This window comes from Cricetulus griseus (genome assembly GCF_003668045.3).
Source record: "Cricetulus griseus strain 17A/GY chromosome 1 unlocalized genomic scaffold, alternate assembly CriGri-PICRH-1.0 chr1_0, whole genome shotgun sequence".
Classification (NCBI taxonomy): Eukaryota; Metazoa; Chordata; class Mammalia; order Rodentia; family Cricetidae; genus Cricetulus; species Cricetulus griseus.
The window spans coordinates 273,343,486-273,365,346 of record NW_023276806.1 but is presented as its reverse complement, the minus strand read 5'-3'; the positions used below and the strand labels follow the sequence as shown (position 1 = coordinate 273,365,346).

General features: G+C 41.8%; 1 protein-coding gene across 1 annotated transcript in view; it reads left to right on the top strand.

Moving 5' to 3' along the window:
- Window positions 1-21,861, top strand: part of Ctnna3 (catenin alpha 3) — a 1,328,241-nt gene that overhangs the window by 45,211 nt on the left and 1,261,169 nt on the right. The window contains exons 3-4 of the mRNA XM_035451658.1: window positions 3,334-3,500; window positions 19,086-19,205. Of these exons, the coding sequence (XP_035307549.1) occupies window positions 3,334-3,500; window positions 19,086-19,205 (287 nt within the window). The remainder of the gene's footprint in view (window positions 1-3,333; window positions 3,501-19,085; window positions 19,206-21,861) is intronic.

Here is a 21,861-nt window from a genome sequence, read left to right as displayed (position 1 = left end):
GTTGTTGAATTTATTTTTCTATCTACGTATCACCTGAGAAGATGGACTTGGAAGCTTTGTTAGCAGTCTTGATATGTGTGTCAGATTCTTGGCAAAGTTGTCCTTGTTTACAACCATACCCTGTCAGAATTGCAGGTTGGAAAATGAAATGTTGACATATTTGATTCTTGGGTCCATTAATTGAATACCATATCTAGAAAGGACACATTGTGGCAATGAGAGAGAGCACAGTCCTTGGAGTTCAACATATTTGAGCTGGAATCATATTCTGTCATCTCATCGTCTGGTTGCAGGCAAAACTGCCTACCCTTAGTGAGTTGGTATTTCCTCAGCAGCATAAGGTAGTACAGCTGTCTGGGGGTCAAAGGCTCTACAGTTGTCGTCATAATTGTTACTCTTCTACTTAGAATTCTTTCATTGTCTCTTCAATCTCTTAGCAAATAGCAGTACATTGATACTACTTCTCTCCTCTGACGGAAGGGGTATAAGCCCCTTCTTAGATACATGATTTAAAAGTATCTTCCCCTGTTCTATAGGTTGCCTTTTCATTTTCTTTTTTAAATTAAAGATTTAATTCTTTTTATATGCATGAGTGTTTTACCTGATTCATGTGTGTGCCTGCCTCCCTTGGAGGTCAGAAAAGTGAGGCAGAAGAGTTAGAGTTAGAGACAGTTGTGAGCCACCATGAAGCTTCTGGGACAGTCCTAAACACTTGGGTCCTCTCTAAACACAGCACATCCCCAGTCCCCCTTTCACTTTTTTTATGCTCTCATTTAAAACCCAGAAATTTATGATTGCAGAGATGGCTCAGTGGTTAAGAGCATGTCCTGTGCTTGCAGAAGACCCACACTTTCATCTCTATATCCCCGTGGGGCAGCTCACAACCACCTGTAACTCTAGTTCCAGGGAACCTAGCACCTGTGGCCTCTTTAGACAGCTGCCCTCACAAACACATTCACAGGCACATGCACGCACATATACAAACACATGATTAAAAACAATAAAAATACACTTTAAAAATAAAGCTCATAAATGTTAGGTTTTGATAGTCTTCTTTGTCATTTTACTGCATGTGCTTTTGGTGCCACATTTAAGACCGTATCGAAGAACCTGGGATCATGAGGTTTTATATCCTCAGTTTTATAGTTTAAGCCCTTGCATGTGGTTCTGTGACCCACTGAGTTGGCTTTTGCTGTGATGTGAGTCAGAAAGCCGTGTTCTTTTCTCTCATATGACTATCTAATTATCAAAGAACCATTTATTAAAAAAAACTATTACAAAATGAAACAAACACACAACATATGACCACTTTCTTAATGAGTTTTCTTGGAACCTTTGTTGAAAAGCCAGTTGACTATGATGTTAAAGTTTTTTTCAAGACAGAGTTTTTCCGTGTAGCCCTGGCTGTCCTGGAACGAGCTTTGTATACCAGGCTGGCCTGGAACTCAGAGACCTTCCTGCCTTTGCCTCCTGAGTGCTAGGATTAAAGGTGTATGTTACCATTGCCCAGCTAAAGATGAATGCCAATTCTATTTTTTAAATAGTTTTCAAATAAGTTTTGAAATAAGAACAACATTCTTTTTTTGTCCAAGATGGTTTTGGCTATTATTAGTCTTTAGAAATTCCTATGTGAATTTTAAGATTTGCTTGTTCATTTCTAAAAAACAAACAAACAAACATGACCAAATATTTTGTTAGGGAAAAATTGCTATTTTTATATTTTTATTATTCCATTTACAACCAAGGAGAGTAAAGCATAGAGAAAGCATGAGAATAGACACACAGAACTGTGCTGGCTTCAGCTTCTGCACTGTTTTCTGCTGTGATTCTTGATCATCTGTCACATTTTGTACAGAAAGTAACTGGTAAACACAACTAACAAACTGTGGAGGGTTTCTACATAATGATACTCCTTGAGAAGCAGCTCAAGAGCCACCGTATTTCCCATTTATAATATGCATAATGATTATGTCTTTATGACATGAAGGCTCTGTATATATATGTTAAATGTGGATGTGTATGAATATATTCACAAAGTATACACATATAAAGCATGCAGGTACATTTATAAATAAACGTGTGTAAACATACACATGAAACAGAAATCCCGGGAGAAATTTCTACATATGTATAAAAAGACAGAATAATTGATATTTTTAGGCATTAGTATGGAGAATTAAACATTTTTATTTTATATTCTTCAGTATTCTTATTATTATTATAGGAGATTTATTGTTTTTACTCATTAATTTATTAATTAGGTGTACATGCATGCCAGGACATTTGTGTGGAGGTCAGATGAAAACCTTGGGGAGTCAGTTCTCTCCTTTGTCTGTGCAGATCATGGGGCTTGATCTTAGGTTGACAGTTTTGGTGGCCAAAACCTTTACTCACTGAGCCATTTCACCAACTCTCCTGGGTTATATAAAAGAAATAACATGTATAAGTTGGATGATGAAATAAGTTTATATTGTGAAGCCTAAACAGCAGATGTAGTCATTCTCTGAGAGTTTCGTTACCGGGGATGGGGATGGAGAAGGCAGTCTTTCCCTTTTCATTTTAAGCTCTTCTATATCAGTAGCTTTAAAAGCAATTATTTTTAAATGAAAGTCCTTAAGTTAGCAGAGATGATGTTTCTCTAACAATTACATACTTGTAATATTATTTTTGTGACTAAAGTTTAGAATTTGCCTTGTATTGTACATTTTATAGGGTAAAGCTGCCTATATTAAGCTATTATCAGAGAAAGGTTATCATACTCTAGGCTATAGTATTTTGTGTAGCCTGAAAATGACCTTGTACTTCAGATCGCTACCTCTAGAGTGGTGTTATTACAAGCATGCCTGGTTTGTGGGTACTGGGGATTGAATTCAGGGCTTCATACGTGTTAGGCAAATACTCTTCCTACTGAGTCAGTCACACACTCAGTCTGCTGTGACTACTTTAAACTCAGCCTCTACTGAATTAGAAAGCAACTCAGTGAAGCCTTCCTTTACTTGTACAAACATGAATGTTTGTGACTGAATGGAATCTTAGTCCTGCCAATTCATAGCAATGGAGATGGAGCAACTGCAGAAGTGGACAGCAGTTGAGATGTATTTTCTCCAGGAGAAGATGGCATCACGCTTCTTTGAACTCCAGAGCACTCATCAAAAGCAAGTGCAGATTGGAAGCTACGTTGTTTTAAGATGTGTTGCTCTGAGTATCATTTGAGAGTTTATTTTAATATTGTGGCTATTCATGGAATATTCTTGGAGTTAGGATGGCTGATTAATGCTGAAGTAGATGTTGTTGAAACTTAAATGGTAACTTATTTGGGGTTGTGTTTTTCAGGCAATGCTCTGAAGGTATCAGCGGAGAGATTTACAGATGACCCCTGTTACCTCCCAAAAAGGGAGGCTGTGGTTCAAGCCGCCCGTGCCTTGTTGGCAGCAGTTACAAGACTCCTTATCCTTGCGGACATGATTGATGTCATGTGTCTCTTGCAGCATGTGTCATCTGTAAGTAGAAGATGACTTAATTTGCTTTGGCATTGCTTTTATTTTTAATTCCAGTCCTGAAGGAAGCATAAATCCTGGTGCTTTCTGCCTTACTTCATCAGAAGCTGATCAGAGAGGGTTGTGAAAACTAGTGCATACATCTAAGGATGAAGCCAGAACTTAATAGTCCTAAAGTCATTGTGAAACAAGAATGGCAGGTGGCTTACTGATGAGGAAATGGCAAGGAGGAAACTCTAGACCTTTGAGCATTGAGATTAGTATGCCCCAAAATAACATACTTATTTTAGTTTTTGTGTGAGTGTGGAGGACAGATATTGATGTCAGGTGTCTTCTTTGATTGCTCTCTATCTACTGAAGCAGGTCTTTACTTAGACCCAGGGCTTGTGATTTGGCTAGTCTGGCTAGCCAGCTTCTCTGGAGATCACTTGTGTCAAACTCTGGAGCTCTTGGATTACACACAAGCCCCTCCCTGTGCCCACTTGGTTTTATGTGCTGCTGGGACACGAACTCCAGTCCTCACACTTGCAGAACAAATGCTTTACCTATTAAGCCACTTCCCAGACCCCCAAATCAATTAAAACAAGCAACAGCACAGAGTGATGTAGGTAATATTATAATGTATAAGTGTAAATAGTCTGAGGAAGAGAAACCTTAGCTTGAAGCTTAAGATGTTCAGAAGATTGACCCTCATTGGTAAGTAGGCACTACTGTTCTATGATTAGAGCCATATCCTCACCATGTCAGCTTTTCTGTTTTTAATCTTTAATCAAAACCAGTATTTTTCATACATTTTAATTACAGTCTCCCCTCCCCCACCTCCTTTCAGATTCTCCCCATCTTCCCACCTATCAAGTCCATGCCTTCTTAAAAGCCCCCAAAGCCAAGAATTAAAAAACAGAACAAAACAACAAAAAATAACAAAGAAAAAGCACAAGAAACACACACACACACACACACACACACACGCACACGCACACACACACACACACACACACACACACACCCATTCCAAAACAAAATACATAAAATCACAAAACTAGAAACCACACTATACAAGCAAAAGGCCAGTGAGATAAAAAAAAATACTCAAACAAAGCAATATGAGACAAAAAGTCTAAAAACAAAATACCATTGAGTTCATTTTGTGTTGGTTACCAACTGTTGTGCATGGGACCTGCCCTTAAGAGTGCTTTGTATACCCAGCGAGACTGTTGGAGAAAACCAGTTTTTCCTTTGCACAGTTGTAAGTTGGAGATAGCTTCTTGGTTAGGGGTGGGAGCTCATTATCACTTCCCCTTCTCAGTGATGGATCCCATCTAGCATAGTCCTATGCAGGCCCAGTGCATGCTGCCACAGACATGTCTATAAGTTCATATGTGTGCTAGTCCTGTTGTATCTGGAAAACACCTTTTTCTTGGTGTCTTCATTCCCTCTGACTCTTATAACCATTCTTTTTGGCTCGTCTTCTACAGAATTCCGTGAGCTGAGAGGGGAGGAGTTCCCATTTAGGGCTGAGTGTTCCAAGATCTCTCATTCTCTGATTAATGTTTGTCTGTGGGTCTCTGTATTTGTTCCCCTCTACTGAATGAGGAAGGTTCTTTGATGATGGCTGAGCAAGATAATGATTTATGAGTATAATAGAATGTTTTTTTCAACTTTTTTTATTTGAATTAGAAACATGATTGATTTACATGACAATCCCAGCTCCCCTCTCCCACCCGTCCTCCCCTACCACCTCCCCCCCAACTAAAACCCTACCTATCACAGATCCTTTCTGCTCCCCCTGGATGATGAGGCCTTCCATAGGGTGTCATCAGAGTCTATCGTATCCTTTGGGATAGGGCCTAGGCCCACCCCCGTGTGTCTTGGCTCAGAGAGTATCCCTCTATGTGGAATGGGCTCCCAAAGTCCACACCTATGCTAGGGATAAGTACTGAACTACTACAGGAGGTCCTGTAGATTTCCGAGGTTTCCTCACTGGAACCCATGTTCCTGGTGTCTGGATCAGTCCCATGCTGGTTTCCCAGCTATCAGTCTGGGGAGCAAGAGTTCCCTGATATTCAGGTCATCTGTTTCTGTGGGTTTCACCAGCCTGGTCTGGACCCCTGTGCTCTTCACTGGTCCTTTTCTAGCAGAATGTGGTTAGGAGTCATTTTATTGCCACCTTCCTTTATCAGAACAATAATATTTGTTTCCCCCCAGGTCCATTTCCTATCTAGTCTCAGGTTCTGGGCCACAGGAGCAGTATCAGGCCTGGGCTCTATCTCGTGAGGTGCGTCTTAAATGCAGTCAGATAGTGGTTGGTCACTCCCACAATATTGTGTCATCACTGTACCAGTGTGTCATGCAGTCAGGTCACCACTGTATTGCACATTTTATAGCTGGGTTGGTTGTTGTGTTTTTCCTCTGGTAGTGTGCAGAGTACCTTCCATCCCCATGAACATTTATCAGTAGGGATGAAGGCTCTAGTTAGGCACCAGCTCAGCTTCTCTTTTCAATATATAAGCTAAGCATTGCCTGCAGCCATAGGGCCTACCATTAGTTCGTAGAGAGCAACCAATAATCTTGGAAATAGCCTTAGTTGTTTGGGGTTTCCCTGGAGCCCTTTTGGCCAACAACTCAATTATATGTAACCCATTCCTAGCACTGGAGATTTCACTTGGTGGCAAAAGGTGTCTAGTTGGGGCTTTATCTCCTCTATTATTTGGTAACTTAATCAAGGACAAATAGTGTATATTTATAGTTAGTCTCTAATGTCTGCGGCAGTCTATTATGAAAATGGATTTAATATAAGTAAAAGTATACATTTATCTAAGAGGAAATCCAAGTAGGGAACCTGTCTGCTTTACTTTTCAGGCAAATTGATTTGGCATAGTTCAGTAGAAAGGAAAGGCATTCTTCATTTCATTACTTTGTTTGACATTGTAATAAATAGTCCAGAGGCAGAGGTTACAAAGAACTTGGAATCTCTGCTCATTTCCCTGCTTTACACAGGACCTGACACTTCTGTCTACAGATACATCTGTATTTCCATAAAGGTTCTTGGTGGTAATTGGTCAGCTAAATCTTTCTTTAAATATTGCTTGTTTTCACTATTGTCTATTTTTGTCAACCCAGTGATTCTTCCCTTTAACTTTCACACTCATCTTATTTCTTTGTGTATGTTGTATGTGTAATGCATGCACCTGCATGTGTGCGTGTATGTACCATTACACACACATGGGGAGGCCACAGGAAGATGTCAGATGTCTTCATTTATTGTTCCCTTCCATATTCCCTTGAGAGAGAATCTTCCAGTGATTAGGAAGCTCACTGTTTGGGCTAGCCTGGAGTTCTTGGGTTGCCACCGTCTGTGTTCTCCAATGCTGGGGTTACAGGCAAGCATAGCCATGCTCAGCTTTTTACACAGGTATTGGAGACTCAATCTTAGGTCCTCATGCTTTCACAGCAATTGTTATTACCCACTTATCTATTGGCTCAGTCCTTATATTTTAATTTGCTTATTTATGGTAAAAAGAAGCAACTTGTTATTTTGTTTTTATTACTTGATTATTTGTTGAACAGTAGACAAATCCCAGAACATTTCTGAGACCAGTTCTCTCAAATGTTAATATATAGACATTTATAAATAAAGAACAAATTTGAAAACACATCAGGTGATTCATAGTTCTGATGACCTAATATGTCTTATATTTTAGAATTTAGATTTTTGAGGCAGATTATAATGTTTTCTTTCTCAGGCTCTTCTCCTTCACCTGGTCACACAGAAGTGGCTTCCAGTTCACTCACTTTCTGAGAGGCCTCTTGGACAGTTTCTTTTTTTATTATTTTATTAGTTCAAATTAGGAACAAGCTTGCTTCAGATGTCAATCCCTTCTCCCTCTCCCTCCCCTCCCCCCAACATTCCACCTGCCCCTAGCCATCCCCCCTCCACTCCCCAGGCAGAGTAAGGCCCTCAAAAGGGGCTCCCCAAAGTCTACCACATCATCTTGGGCCAGGCCTAGGCCCTTCCCCATGTGTCCAGGTCAAGAGAACATCCCTTCACAAGGGATGGGCTCTCAAAATCCCTTCTTCTTCTTTTTTTTTTTTTAAGACCTTACATATTTAATACAGTGCGTTACCCCTGTACAAATGGAAAAAAATTAAGTTCAACATTTCTAGACCAATATGGCTGTTAATTTTTGTACAATGCCATCTCAACACGGTAAACTGGGATACTTTTTTTCAAAGTTGACACACAGCTAAAGTTTCCAAAAATTCAAATTATATATTTATATAAAAAGACAAATAATGGCAGTATGTTATGCATCAATAGCAGCAACAGCTTTTCCAGGTTCTGCAGTCATTTGAACAAAATTGTAGAGACATCCAGCACTCTCCATTAAAAAAAAAAGCAAAAAACAAAATCCCAGAAAAACAGCACAGTTATGTTACTCTTGTGATACCTGGCACCATTTTTTTTTTTTTAATTAGCTTCTCACTTATCATCTGGAAGGAAACCATTCTGAGCAACATCATTAAAATCAGCTCTGATAAAGCACGGTCTTGGACACTTTCTTAAAGACATTTTTGCAATCAGGATATACTGCCTGTATGTGGCATGATAGGTTGATCAGTCTAGTAACCCCAGTTACAAAGGAAATGAAGTTACTTTGGTGTGAGTCTGTATTAATCATCCTATCAGAACTCTAAGTGGCCTTTCTTGATTTCATTCCTTTCTTTCCTTACCATTTTTCAATTACAATCTGCTTATGGTCAAAACCATTTTTTCTATTGTATCTCTTTGCCCTTAAGATTTGGATATAGTTGATTTGCATCATGATTCCACATACTATCAAAGGTAATGTTTTCCTCAATTTTCTGAGGATTTTCTGGGAGTATATATTCAGGCTTGTAGATGTAGAGATTAAGATACATGGGACTAGGATAATATAGGTTAATTTTATTCAGGGAGAAGTCACTTACATGAGAAACCGATGACCTTTAAGTTACATATCCAAGGATTCACACCCAGCTGCTCTCTGTGACCCTACCAGAACCAAAAGAGAGCAAGCCTGTCCTGGACTCCAGACCAAATCCCACACGCTCACATACGCACCTGTGACCATGCCCAAACGGCTCACTCTGCCTTCATATTCATTTATGGATTGCATTTCTATGCATATTCCACATTATGTTTGATTAGAAATGGAAGATATTTTTATCCCTATGAGCACTCTTTACCCCTCTTCCTTCTTAACACAACCCCTCCTCCTTTTCTGGCTTAGAAATGATGTTTACAGTTTGGGAGGATGGAAGGGTGTTGTTTATATGTTGTAAAAATACATTTCAAATGGCTTTAATAATATGTGGGAAGTCTTCAAGGTCCATTTTTCTTAGAGGAGGAAAGACAGAGTCTAATGTTTCTAAGACTAGCCTCAAACTGTAGCTGAAGATGATCTTGAATTTCTGATCTTGTTTCCATTTCCTGAGTGCTGGGATTGCATGCAAGTGCCAGCACACCTGGCTTATGTGGTTCTGGGGATTGAGCCCAGGGCATTGAACATGCTAGGCAAGTGCCCTACCAACCGAGATACAGCTCCGTCCTTTCTAAGGATTTTTCCTCAATCCTTTTTAGCAACTTCACATCTCTTTTACCTTCTTTCTCCCTACCTACAGTCAGATCCTAAATTCCCGTTTATCGTATTTAGTAAAGAGTTATTGAAGACCCCCCAACCCACATCATGGGTTTCCCTCCCAGATCCCTTGTTAGGCACAAACCACACCCAAACACCCATTTTCACAGTGAGATCCTTTATTAAGTGGAGAAGAAAAGTTCAAGTGGCTGCTTTCTGACTCAGGCAGAAAAACAGCAGCAAATGACCTTGCAGGTATAATTTTTAAGAAGAGAAAAGGGGGCGGTCTGTGTTAGAATGGCTTAGGATACGGTGGTGTATTTTGATTGGACATGCTAATTAGGTGAACTAAAGGGGGGTTTTGATCCCTGGACTTTGGTAGTCAGCCTCATGAATGAGTCTGGTATAAGAAAGTGTCCAAATAAGGGAACAGACCTTGATGGCTATGGTTTTCAAGGGAGAGGGAAGGGGAAGACACGGCCTGCCAGTGCCATGTTTGCTAAGCCCTGGCCTACTAGAGCCCTTCAGTTGTAACTCTTAACTTGGTTTCCTTAATTCACCTTAGATTTCTCCCTTTTTAAAAAGATTTTACTTTTAATTATGTGTATATGTGTATGAGCGGGTCTGTGCATGTGCGGGAGTATGTGTCACATGAGTGCAGTGCCCACAGAAGCCAGAAGAGGACATTGGATCCCCTGGAGCTAGAGTTAAAGATAGATATGAGTTGCCTGGTATGAGTTCTGGGCCATCCAGACCCTTAAATTGCTCTTCAATTTTTTTTTCTCACTGTGGTCTTTGCCCTCCTCAAGAAGAGTGTTATAATCTAAGCAACAGAGGAGAGGCTACCTTAAATGCCCTCCCCTGATAATGAGATTGATGACTGACTTATATGCCACCCGATAGCCCTCATCCAGCAGCTGGTGGAAGTAGAAGCAGACACCCACAACTAATCACTGAACTGAACTGGAATCCAGTTGCAGAGAAGGAGGAGTGAAGAGCAAACGGGTCCAGACCAGGCTGGTGAAACCCACAGAAACAGCTGACCTGAGCATCGGAGAGCCCTTGCTCCCCAGACTGATAGCTGGGAAACCAGCATGGGACTGATCCAGACTCCAGGAACGTGGGTTTCAGTGAGGAAACCTCGGAAATCTACGGGACCTCCTGTAGTAGTTCAGTACTTATCCCTAGCATAGGTGTGGACTTTGGGAGCCCATTCCCTGAGCCAAGACACATGGAGGTGGGACTAGGCCCTATCCCAAAGAATACAATAGACTCTGATGACATGCTATGGAAGGCCTCACCATCCAGGGGGAGCAGAAAGGATATGTGATAGGTAGGGTTTTAGTTGGGGGGGTGGTAGGGGAGGATGGGAGGGAGAGGGAACTGGGGTTGTCGTGTAAAACAATCTTGTTTTTAATTCAAATAAAAAAAAATCTGAAAAAAACCCAACAACAACAAAAGGTAAAGGCATTTGTGGTCAAGCCTGACAACCTGATATAGATCCATGGATCCCAGGTGGTAGAAGAAGAGTGTTATAGTCAACATTAACACAAATGCACACAGACTCTCATATATTTCTTTTTATGTAGAGGGGATTCACTTAAAACATATGGTTCTCTTCTGAGTACACACACTTCTTTGTGAAAAGGTGACCTGTCATTTATTTATTAATTTTTTATTTTTTTATATATTTGAATTACAAACAAGATTGAATTACATGGCAATCCCAGTTCCCTTCTCCCTCCCTCCCTTCCTCCTCTACCACTCCCCCAACTAAAATCCTACCTGTCATATGTCCTTTCTTCTAATCTACACCTGACTCAAAATTTCTGCTTCCTCATGACCTCTGCATTCTTCCTCTTCTTCCCTTCTCACTCTCGTAGTTTCCCCCCTTCTTCCCATGTTCTCAGTTTGTGACCTGTCATTTTTGTTTCTTGACCTCATTTGGAAGATAAGTAAATAAAGGTTTGCTTTTGTCCTCTCCTCCAATTTTATCCTTACTTACTCCAGGAAACCCCTTCCTCCTGAGAGAAATCTGGGAGTTCTTCTTCTTTTTTTTTTAAGGAAATTTATTCATTTTTATTTTTTATTATTTAATTACTACTCATATTTACATATCCATCCCCCCATTCCCTTGCCCTCCCATCTTCCCATGTTCCCCACCAACCCCCCCAACTCCTCCCAAGGGATAGTGAGGCTCTCCATGGGGGACCTTCAAAGTCCATCATATCATTTGCCGGAGGGCCTAGGCCGTCCTTGCTATATCTGGGCTGCAATAGTATCCCTCTGTAGGAATGGGCTCCCAAAGTCCATTTGTGCTCTAGGGATAAAGACTGACTCCACTGTTAGAGGTCCCATAGACGGCCTCCTAGCTGGCACCCATATTCAGAGGGCTTGGTTTGGTCCAATGCTGTTTCCCCAGCTTTACGACTAGAGTTTCCATGCTATCAGTAGGTCAGGTCCACTGTTTCTGTGGGTTTCTGCAGCACCGTCTTGGCTCCTCTCCACAACTGGATTCCAGTAGTATGGTTTAGTGCTTAGCTTTGGGTACCTGTTTCTGCTTCAAACAGCTACTGAATGAAGGCTCTAGGAATAGTAACCAAAGTAGGCATCAATCTCATTATAGGGGAAGGGCATCAATGGCATCCTCTCCACCACTGCCTGGCTTCTTAGTTGGGGTCATCCCGGTGTATCTGGGGGTTTTTCTTATGCTACAGAATTGCCTAGAATTTTGTACAAACATATACAATATTAAATAAGAAAAAAATTGGTAGCTACTGAGCTGCCTTTGCTTGGGTAGCACTACTGAGTGTCTTCTCATGGGGCACAGATGATAGGCTGCTGAAGCCCTGGTTGTTTGAATTAACCAATCTTAGGACAGCAGGTAGCCAGGGCCAAGGGAAGCAGGACTTGCCAGAGTCCCGCTGGTGCCTCTTTTTCTTGCTGCTTCAGCCAATTTCTTCTCATCCTCCTTCTCAAATTTCTCCATGAATATACATAATTTTTACACACTGATTGTCTATGTAGTTTCTACAGAACATTGGCTTAGATTTATTTAAATATGTATTGTCAGGGAAAAGGAGAATAGATGTATTTTGGGAGAGAGGGAGTGCTGAGTCAAACTTGGCATTTTTCTGTTGCCTATTTCATGCTTCTTTTTTTCTTGTGAGACAAATTTTCAGTTATTTTAATGGGAGATGAACAGCAATGGCCTCTGCTGTTTTGTTTGATGGATTGCTATTATTATTATTTCTGAACTGAGACAATGAGATGGAAGAGCACACTGTGGGAGTGTTCATAATGCCTGCTTGTACTCTGGGTATTGCTATAGGGATATTGTCTGCATCTTTTTGCTCTTATCTCGTATGTCCTTTGATATATGATAAGGCAGTCAAATAGGACAAAATTGGATTTGTTTCTCATCTCAGAGATCACTTTAATATCCAGTCTTCACAGTTTTAGAAAACACCTACTTTTGTTTTTATTTCCAATTGATTTGCTGAGTTTTTTTTAGGGTATGAATTTGGTTTGTGATGAGCTAAAACAAGAAAGCTGACAAATTATTTTGGGATTCTTGGTTCAGATTAAATTTCCCCTTAAAAATTTGAACATGTAAATTCTAGGAATATTATCTTTTCAATTTAATTGTTCTTCCTTTCCCAAATCATTTCCAAACAAAAATTCATTTATTTTGAGAAATAATCAATGTAATAAAACTATAGAATACTGTTACTGTAGACAATCTCAGAGGTCCTTTAAATGGCCAAACACCAAAAAAAAAAAAAAAAGAACAGTCATCAAAGCAAGTCAATATCCAGTCTTTTGAACCCAGCTGAGCTTGCCCAGGTTCATCTTTATCCCCTGTGCCTCAGCTTTGCCAACACAGCACAAGTATTGCTTTTAGTACACAGCATCCTAAGTATACATATGGGCAGTTGGCAAAGGTACAGAATGTATAACAGAAATCCATCTAATGCCATGTTGTAAATTTTATACATCTCTGTGATCATTGCTTGTAAGTAGGAACAATCTAGTTAGAAGAGTGTAGTCATGGCAGTCTTAAGGGACCCAGAGCCCTTTAATACTGATAAACAGAAGAGAAGATTCCTGATGATAAAACTCAAGCTAAATTCTCCACATTATGCAAACACTGACCTTCAGTTAAAGCACTCTCTTGATGATGGGGCATTACTGGATTTTCTCACTTTCTTCTTTTGAAAGACCCCGAAGGGATACTTTCGTAGAGGGAGACCCACACACCCAGGAATCAGCGAGGCCACGAACTGGATGCAAAAAACAAGAGGCTTTATTGGAGACGCAGGTACCTGGGGCGACTTAGCTTCTGTGTGGCTAAGCGCCCCGAGCCAAGGGAAAAGGGGTCCTTATATAGGAAAAAGGCGCAAGCTAGGAGCAAGGATTCTATTGGATAATTCTAATGAGGCATTATACAGAGCTATTCCCATTGGTCAATGTATATGAGGCGCTATACAGGGTTATTCAAATGAGGCAAAGTACAGAGTTATTCAAATGAGGTGAAACACAGAGTCTTTCAAATGAGGCGAAATACAGAATCATTTCCATTGGATGGTTCAAATGAGACACAGAGCCATTCCAGATCAGCATATTCTCAAGGTCTGGTGTCTGGTACAGCAGACTCAATTCCCCCCCTTTCCTGATGGCTGACCTTGGGGGCGGAGACCTTGGGACGGAGTGTTTCTCTTCGGGCGGGGCGGGGGCTCAGGGGCAGAGCTCCAGGCCGGCTCACTCGGTGTTTGTTCTCGTGCTGACCCACCTGGTGCTCGCCCTCGTGCCAGCCCACCCGGTGCTCGTTCTCGGGCTGGCCCACCTGGTGCTCATTCTCGGGCCGGCCCCACCCGGTGCTTGTTCTCGGGCCGGCCCCACCCGGTGCTTGTTCTCGGGCCGGGCGGGGAAAGGCCACCGGGGGTGGGGATCGGGGAAGCCGCCGACAGGAGGAAGAGGAGACAAACTTGAGAAAGAAAGGGCTAAGGGACAGGGGTCTTTCACTTTGGCCATGAATATATTACCTGGAAATACTGTTTTTGTGTGTTTCTTATTTTGAAGTTCCCTGGAGTTGCTTAAGGTTCACATAGTTAGATGAGAACATGATAGCATATTTAATAAGAAAGATGATTTTTTTAGGGAAGAGACAATGTAGGACATTAAGAACATTTTAAAATCTATCGAAACTTTTGGTAAATAGCTTATAGTGAAAGACCCCCGAAGAGGTACTTTCGTAGAGGGAGACCCACACCCAGGAATCAGCGAGGCCACGAACTTGGATGCAAAAGCAAGAGGCTTTATTGGAGACGCGGGTACCCGGGGCGACTTAGCATCTGTGTGGCTAAGCGCCCCGAGCCAAGGGAAAGGGGTCCTTATATAGGGAAAAAGGCGCAAGCTAGGAGCAGGGATTCTATTGGATAATTCTAATGAGGCATTGTACAGAGCTATTCCCATTGGTCAATGTATATGAGGCGCTATACAGGGTTATTCAAATGAGGCAAAGTACAGAGTTATTCAAATGAGGTGAAACACAGAGTCTTTCAAATGAGGCGAAATACAGAATCATTTCTATTGGATGGTTCAAATGAGACACAGAGCCATTCCAGATCAGCATATTCTCAAGGTCTGGTGTCTGGTACAACAGATTCAATTCCCCCTCCCTCCGCGTCCAGATGGCTGACCTTGGGGGCGGAGACCTTGGGACGGAGTGTTTCTCATCGGGCGGGGCTCAGGGGCAGGGCTCCAGGCCGGCTCACTTGGTGTTCGTTCTCGTGCCAGCCCACCTGGTGCTCGCCCTCGTGCCGGCCCACCTGCTCGTTGCTCGGCCCCAGCCTACCTGGTGCTCGTTCTCGGGCCTGCCCATCTGGTGCTCGTTGCTCGGCCCCAGCCCCGAGGCGCGGTGCCAGGCGGGGCGGGCCGGGGGCGCGAGCCCTGCCGGGGTGAAGGCTTGGGAGGCCCCGGCAGCTTCGGGGCAGGGGGCTCAGGGGCATTTCGAGCGGGTCTTTCAATAGTAATTGATTGATCCCTAGAGAAAATACATTGTTTAGAGTCCTGGGACCTGTGTGATTTTGATTTAAACATACAGAGAAAGGACAAAAAAATAGCCAAGGCACAGAAAAGATCACATGACAAAATAGATATTTAATGTAAAGGTTATTAAAACTATATTGAAAAGAAATTGGTTTTTGTGTTACAAGAGCGGGGGAATGAACAGATTTTGGCTGTGTTTGAATGGATGGGTAGAGGATTGGTGAGATGGCTCAATGGGTAAAGATGCTTGCTGCCAAGACTGACAACATGAGTTCCATCCCTGGGTCCACATAACTGAAGGAGAGAAATAATTCTCATGAGTTTTCCTCTGACTTTTACATGTGTGTCATTTCACATGTGTGCCTACATACTTTCACAGAAAATAAATAGATAAATAATAAACATGACTAAAAAATTAAAGCAGATAAACTGATGAGTAGAGTTGGTTCATCCCTGGGTCTCTGAAATTTCATGTTCTCTGTGGTCCAACTCAGAATCCCTCATGTCTTCTATGTTTAACATGTTCACTGCATGCTATTCTCACCTCTAGTTTGTACCCCGTTTCTATTGAAAGATCACAGGCACTGGAGTAAAGTCCATGTTCAGCAAGCTTTCTGAGGCTCATTTTACTCACTTGAGCATGAACATGGACTAGGAACTGTTGTTGTTGACGCAAGAGTTCAGTTGGAAGGCATGCCATACCTGGGGCTGAACACGCACTTGGTAAATGTCAATGCCCTTCCCATTTCTGGGTTTCATGTCTACTTTTCCCTGTAATCTTTAAGCTTCTTCAGGGAAGGACATATATTTTATATTCATAGCACCTTGATGAGAGTAGGTGTTAAGTGATATCTTAATTTGCTTTCCTTTTATGGAAGCGTTTCAGTTTTCTCTTTACCTTGGATTGAGATAAACATGTTGCCCTTATGAAATGGAGGGCATAATTCAGTAGAACACCACTCTAATATAACTCACTCCTTAGGGTTTGATACACCGAGGATCAAATTGCATCCTGGGAACTTAACTATATCCTATAAAACCTTATTAGCCTGTCTCATGACATCACAGTAGGGGATTCTGGTGTGTTTAAATGGGTGGTCTCTATCTGTGGAAATCTATGCAATGGTATAATGTAATGAGAGGTTCTTTTTTTTCCCATCCAACAAGAAGCCATAACTTTATTAGTAATAGAAACAGTACAAATTTCAAACCAAGCTGTAGTTCCACTTTTGAAACACCAAAAAAGGATTGGGGTGGGAGAAGGGAAGCATCCTTGCTGTCAAATAGTTACATCGTTAATCCCATAATAGCATTTACAATATCATTACTGTTGTTTTTCAGGGCAATAAGAGGTTCTTTGTCCTGGCAGGGTCCTGCCACCCTTGAGAGCCCCAAATAAACACACAAGACTTATATTAATTTTAAAACTGTTGGCCGGTGGCTTAGACTTCTTGTTGGCTAGCTCTGTCTTAATTATTAACCATTTCCACATGGTCTTGGCTTACCCAAGAACGCCTTGCGTGTCCTCTCTTCCCAGACTCTACATGATGACCCGTCTACCTATGTATCCCAGAACTCTCCTCATCTCCTAGCCCTGCCTATACTTTCTGCCTGGCCAATCAGCCAACCAGTGTTTTATCCATCAACCAATAAGAGAAACATATATACAGAAGGGCATCCCCATCGGTATAAGATGAGAATATAGGAAATAAATGACATAAAAAGAGAAAATGAGAATTATGTCACTAGACATTTTCAATTACTAACCCTCCAAAGTATGTTTTAATTTACTAAAACAAACCAAGAATTCAATTCCTTGTGAGCTCCCTTTACTTATTAGTAGTGAGAAGCACTCTGTGTTCTACTGAAACTTGTCACCTATTTATCCAGCATGTGACTTGAGAATGGATAGGAGTATTCCAATTCAGCAGAAATGATTTTTGTAACTCATTGGTTACAGAGCAAAATTGAACAAGTGTTTGCTGAATATGCCACATATGCTTCAATCATCAACATGCTGGTGCTCTTCCCTTCTTGAAATACAAGGTCTGAGAAATCTTCCTTTCTGAAACTCACTGGGTAACTGGTTCTTTGCACTTCTCCTACAGACACAAGCCAAGTCTCATGCCACAACAGGAGCATATACAAGCAGCTAATCTTTCATAGCTTTGCTTGTTTCCATGATTGGCATGTGAAAACCTGGTTAAAAATGCTTTCATTAGTGTATATTAATGATGGGTTTCATTATGATATTTTCATACATGTGTACAATGCATAGATGATATTCACCTCCCCATTGTGACTCTTTGTGTTCCCCCCCCCCCCCCCCCCCCCCGAGTTCCCACTGATCTGATTCCTTCTTCCAAGCACAGAATCTCTCTCTCCCTTCTGGGTGTGCTGTCTATCTGTCTGTCTCTGTCCCTGTCTTTCTGTAGGCATGCACCTTTTTGCACATGGATGTAGAGGCCAGAGGTCAGCATCAGATGCTCTCCTCAGTATCTCTGTACTTTATTTTTAAAAATGTAAAACTCATTTAGTTTACAAATTATAATATAATTACATCATTTTCCCCTTTCCATTCTTTCCTCCAACCCTTCCCATGTACTCTCCTCTTGCTCTTATTCAAATCCATGGCCTCTTTTTCTTTACTTAATTGTTGTTTTACACACACAACACTCCCCCCCCAGACACACATACAGACACACCCCCACACAGACACAGACACAGACACAGACACAGACACAGACACAGACACAGACACAGACACAGACACAGACACAGACACAGACACAGACACAGACACAGACAGACATAGACACAGACACAGACACAGACACAGACACACATTGGGTGTGTTCTTACCTAGGGAAGACTACTTCCCCAGATCTCATCATTTCTTAACTTCTGAGCCATCTCTCCAGCCTCTCATCATTTCTTAATTGCTTGTAATTCTTTGCCTAGGGTTGGGGCCTCTTGAGTTCCCCCCTCACATTAATGTGTCTATTGGTGTCATCCTGGTTCAGTTCATGTTTAGGCAGCCATGTTTGTGAGACTTTCAGGATGTAGCATCTCTGACATTTCTAGGAGCCACAGTCTTACAGCAAACTGTTCCTCTGGCTGTTGCAGTCTTTCCCTGACACTTTTCTTTGGCAATAATCCCTGAGCCCGAGGGGCAGGAGTGTGCTGTAGATGTATTAGCTGGGACTGGGCATCACATGGGACTGGGTGTTACAGCTCTGCATTTTGATAAGCTCTGGTTTTCCATAACCATCTCCTTCTGCTGCAAAGAGAAGTCTCCTTGATGAGGGGGGAGAACTACACTTATCTTTGGGAATAAGGACAAATATTTAGAATGCAATTAGGGATTATGCTGGCTCAGTAAAGTGATAGCAAAGCTTGTTAATTGGCTAGGCTGGCTGGCCATTGGACTTGGGTGATCGTCCTGCCTATGCTTCCCCAGTGTTGGGATTACAAACATGAACAGCCACACCTGGCTTTTCTGTGGATGGTGCGATTCAAACTCAGGTCCTCAGGCTTGCAAAGCAAGCACTTTACTGACTGGAGCATCTGCCAGCCTTATAATATTGCTTTGTTAGACTTAAAAATTACACATTGTGTCTCAATTTCTCAGTGTATCCTAAAGCATGAAAGTTCTTTTATTCTGAATGACATATGCTCTGTTTGTTAGAATGAGGACCACATGGACCTCTTTCTTATTCATGTCTAATATTGGTTGCACAGTACAATTTCTATCTCTTCGTAATCATTCCTAATCAGTCCACTGAAAGACAATTAGCTAGCATTTGTTGTCTCTGAAACATGGTGGGTAAAACTGAAGGACATTATTGACTCTGTTAGCTAGCTGGGAATTTGAGAAAAATTTGCCACTATTATAATCTGCTTTTCCTTTCATTTGCAGTTCCAAAGAACATTTGAGTCTCTTAAAAATGTTTCCAACAAATCTGACCTGCAGAGGACCTACCAGAAGCTTGGGAAGGAGTTGGAAAATCTGGATTATTTAGCCTTCAAACGTCAGCAGGTAGGATCCGGGCCTCTCCTTTGGTGGAGAAGGGGAACAGTTCCGGCTTCCTGCAGTCCTACCCATCAGAGGTTCAGGAAGGTCGGGGAGTGTTATCTTCTAATGATTGGGGCAGAAATAGCTTGTGATGATCTCTGTGTCCCTCTGGCTACCTACAGTGTTCAGTCTCTCAGATGGGTACTTTAGGGGTTTCTGCACTTGTCCTTTATGTCTTCTAAAGAAGATTCCTGCTGCTTTGTGAAGGTCTAATGACCGTTTGGTAATGGTGTCTCAGCAGCACAAAGGGAACTTCTGTGATGGCTTGGCCACATGGCTTTTAGATTTGGCAGGGTATATCCAAGGGGAATCAAAAGCCACCCAAAAGACCAGGAAAAGGGCATGACTGAACCTACAGAGTGAGGGAAAAGAGTAAAAAAACTCAACAATAGCAATTGACCTCTACATTTTTTTTTTCTTTAGAGTAAAACCTTGTTACATGCGGAAGGCTAAAGGGAAATTTTCTTAACAAATGCATGCCATTTGACCCACTTGGGTAGTCTTAAGATAATCCCAGAGACAAATCAAGCCTTTATAAATTTGCTTTCAGAATCGGTACTGTCCACACCCAGTATTCACAATGATTCATTCCATGTGTGGCAGAGACAGACACTGCCGCAGTGGATGGCCGTTCTTGTCAGGCTGAGTTGGCTGCAGTTTCTGTGCGGCCACTAGGTGTCAGGGTCGTCAAGCTTTTACTTTGTTGCCAGGCTTTTTTGGATTAGAGCAGACCATTAGCGGTTTAAATTAGGTTGCTTGAAAACTGAGAACATGCTCAGTGATAGCTGGTGTCTAGAATCATGGCGAAATGGATGACCTGGCATTTAAGAATCTCCTATGTTAGCGTGTCTGTCAGAGAATGCGACTGTCTCACTGTTGCCTGATTCACAAGTTTTTGCGTCTTTTGTGTGTGGGCTTTCAAAGCAGTATTTTTGTCAAACCCCATTAAATCCATACAATATGGCTTAGAAACATTAGCTCAAGAAGAGAATTGAATCATGGTCTAGGTTCTTGCTCTATCATAGATGTAAAACAGTTTCTCCTCAAAATTGAGTATTTAACCTTTCTGTGGCTTTATCTGTCTAAGAGTCATATTTGTTTTATGGAATGTTCTTGACTAGGGCAAATGGATTATCTTGACACATACTTTTTACAGAAAAGAACATGCTATTCATTTAAGTGGGTGTTAGCAGACATAGCACGGGGTGTCAGCATCACTGAGAGCTACCACACTGATTTACCAGATGCTGTTTCTCAGCATCCACACCACGGATCCCTGCTCTGGATTGTGTAGCTTTCATTCCAGTTTTGTTTCCAAGATCATACTTGACCATCAGGGGTGTGTTTGACTTGGCAGGCAGTAGTCATTACCCTCTTGCCTGATCCTTTCTTATTAGCAAATTTCCCATGACTAGATCCTTACATTAGCTAATTGTAAATTTGGAAGAAAGTAAGTGCTGCTAGGGCAGAAGGGAGGAACACTGAGAGGGGTGATGCTGAGGACAGATATGTGTGAGGAGAGGAGACAATGCCTACGAATGTGGGTATGTCATAGATACTGCCGCCTAAGCCATTACTCTGTGACACATAATAAGACTAAAACATTCATGAAGGAAGTCACTAAATGTCATGACAGTGCAGTAGAATCAGTTTTATTAGTGCCATTCGTAGGTGAGAACACTAAAGAGTTATGTAACCCTCCTAAGATGTGTGCTGAGGCAAGAAGCTGGATTTCAGGCCTAAGTCAGCCTGACTCCAGACCTGGAGTCAGCATCGCCTGGCTGGGAAGGGCTTAAAGGGTCAGAGCATCAGCTGCTCTTTGACTTGGATGGGATTTGTCTTTATCTTCCATCCTGTTCCTTTAAAGCTCAAAAAAAAATTTCTGTAAAGCACACGGTGAAAAGTACTTTTTTTTCTGTTCCTTTTTGTCCCACTGGGAAAGATTTAGATCTCTGTAAAATTGCTAATCTAGCGAGACAACTTCCTAGTTATAAAAGTTGGATTCTTCACACCAAGACCTCCTGGTGACTGGTTTTCTGATCCCATGGCACTCACTGTTCAACTCATAGGACAGGGTCTGTGGTTGCCTCCGTTTGTCTTCTCCTTACAGTCTCACAGCTTCTGACCATGTTATGAGCAAAGAAACATGCCCAGTCTTGGCCTTAGCCTGTGGGCCATTAAAAGTAACGTGTTGGGGCTGGCGAGATGGCTCAGTGGTTGAGAGCACTGGCTGCCCTTCCAGAGGTCCTGAGCTCAATTCCCAGCAACCACATGGTGGCTCACAACCATCTCTAATGAGATCTGGTGTTCTCTTCTGGCCTGCAGACCTGCATGCAGGTAGAACACTGTATACATGATAAATAAAATCTTAAAAAAAATACTAAGGCTTGCAACATGGTGGCTTTGTAACTCATATCATCTACATTGTGTAGTGTATTAGTCCATTTGCTGTGGCTATAATAAAATACCCGAGCTGGCCTTAAAAAAAAAGTAACGTGTTTTGTCTTGCTTTGGAATGCAGGTAGGCATCAGCCCTTACCTTCTTGTGTGCAAATGCTAACAAATTCTCCTTTGCCCAGTCTTAGGTGTTCTCCTAATTTATTTCATTCCTGTATACACT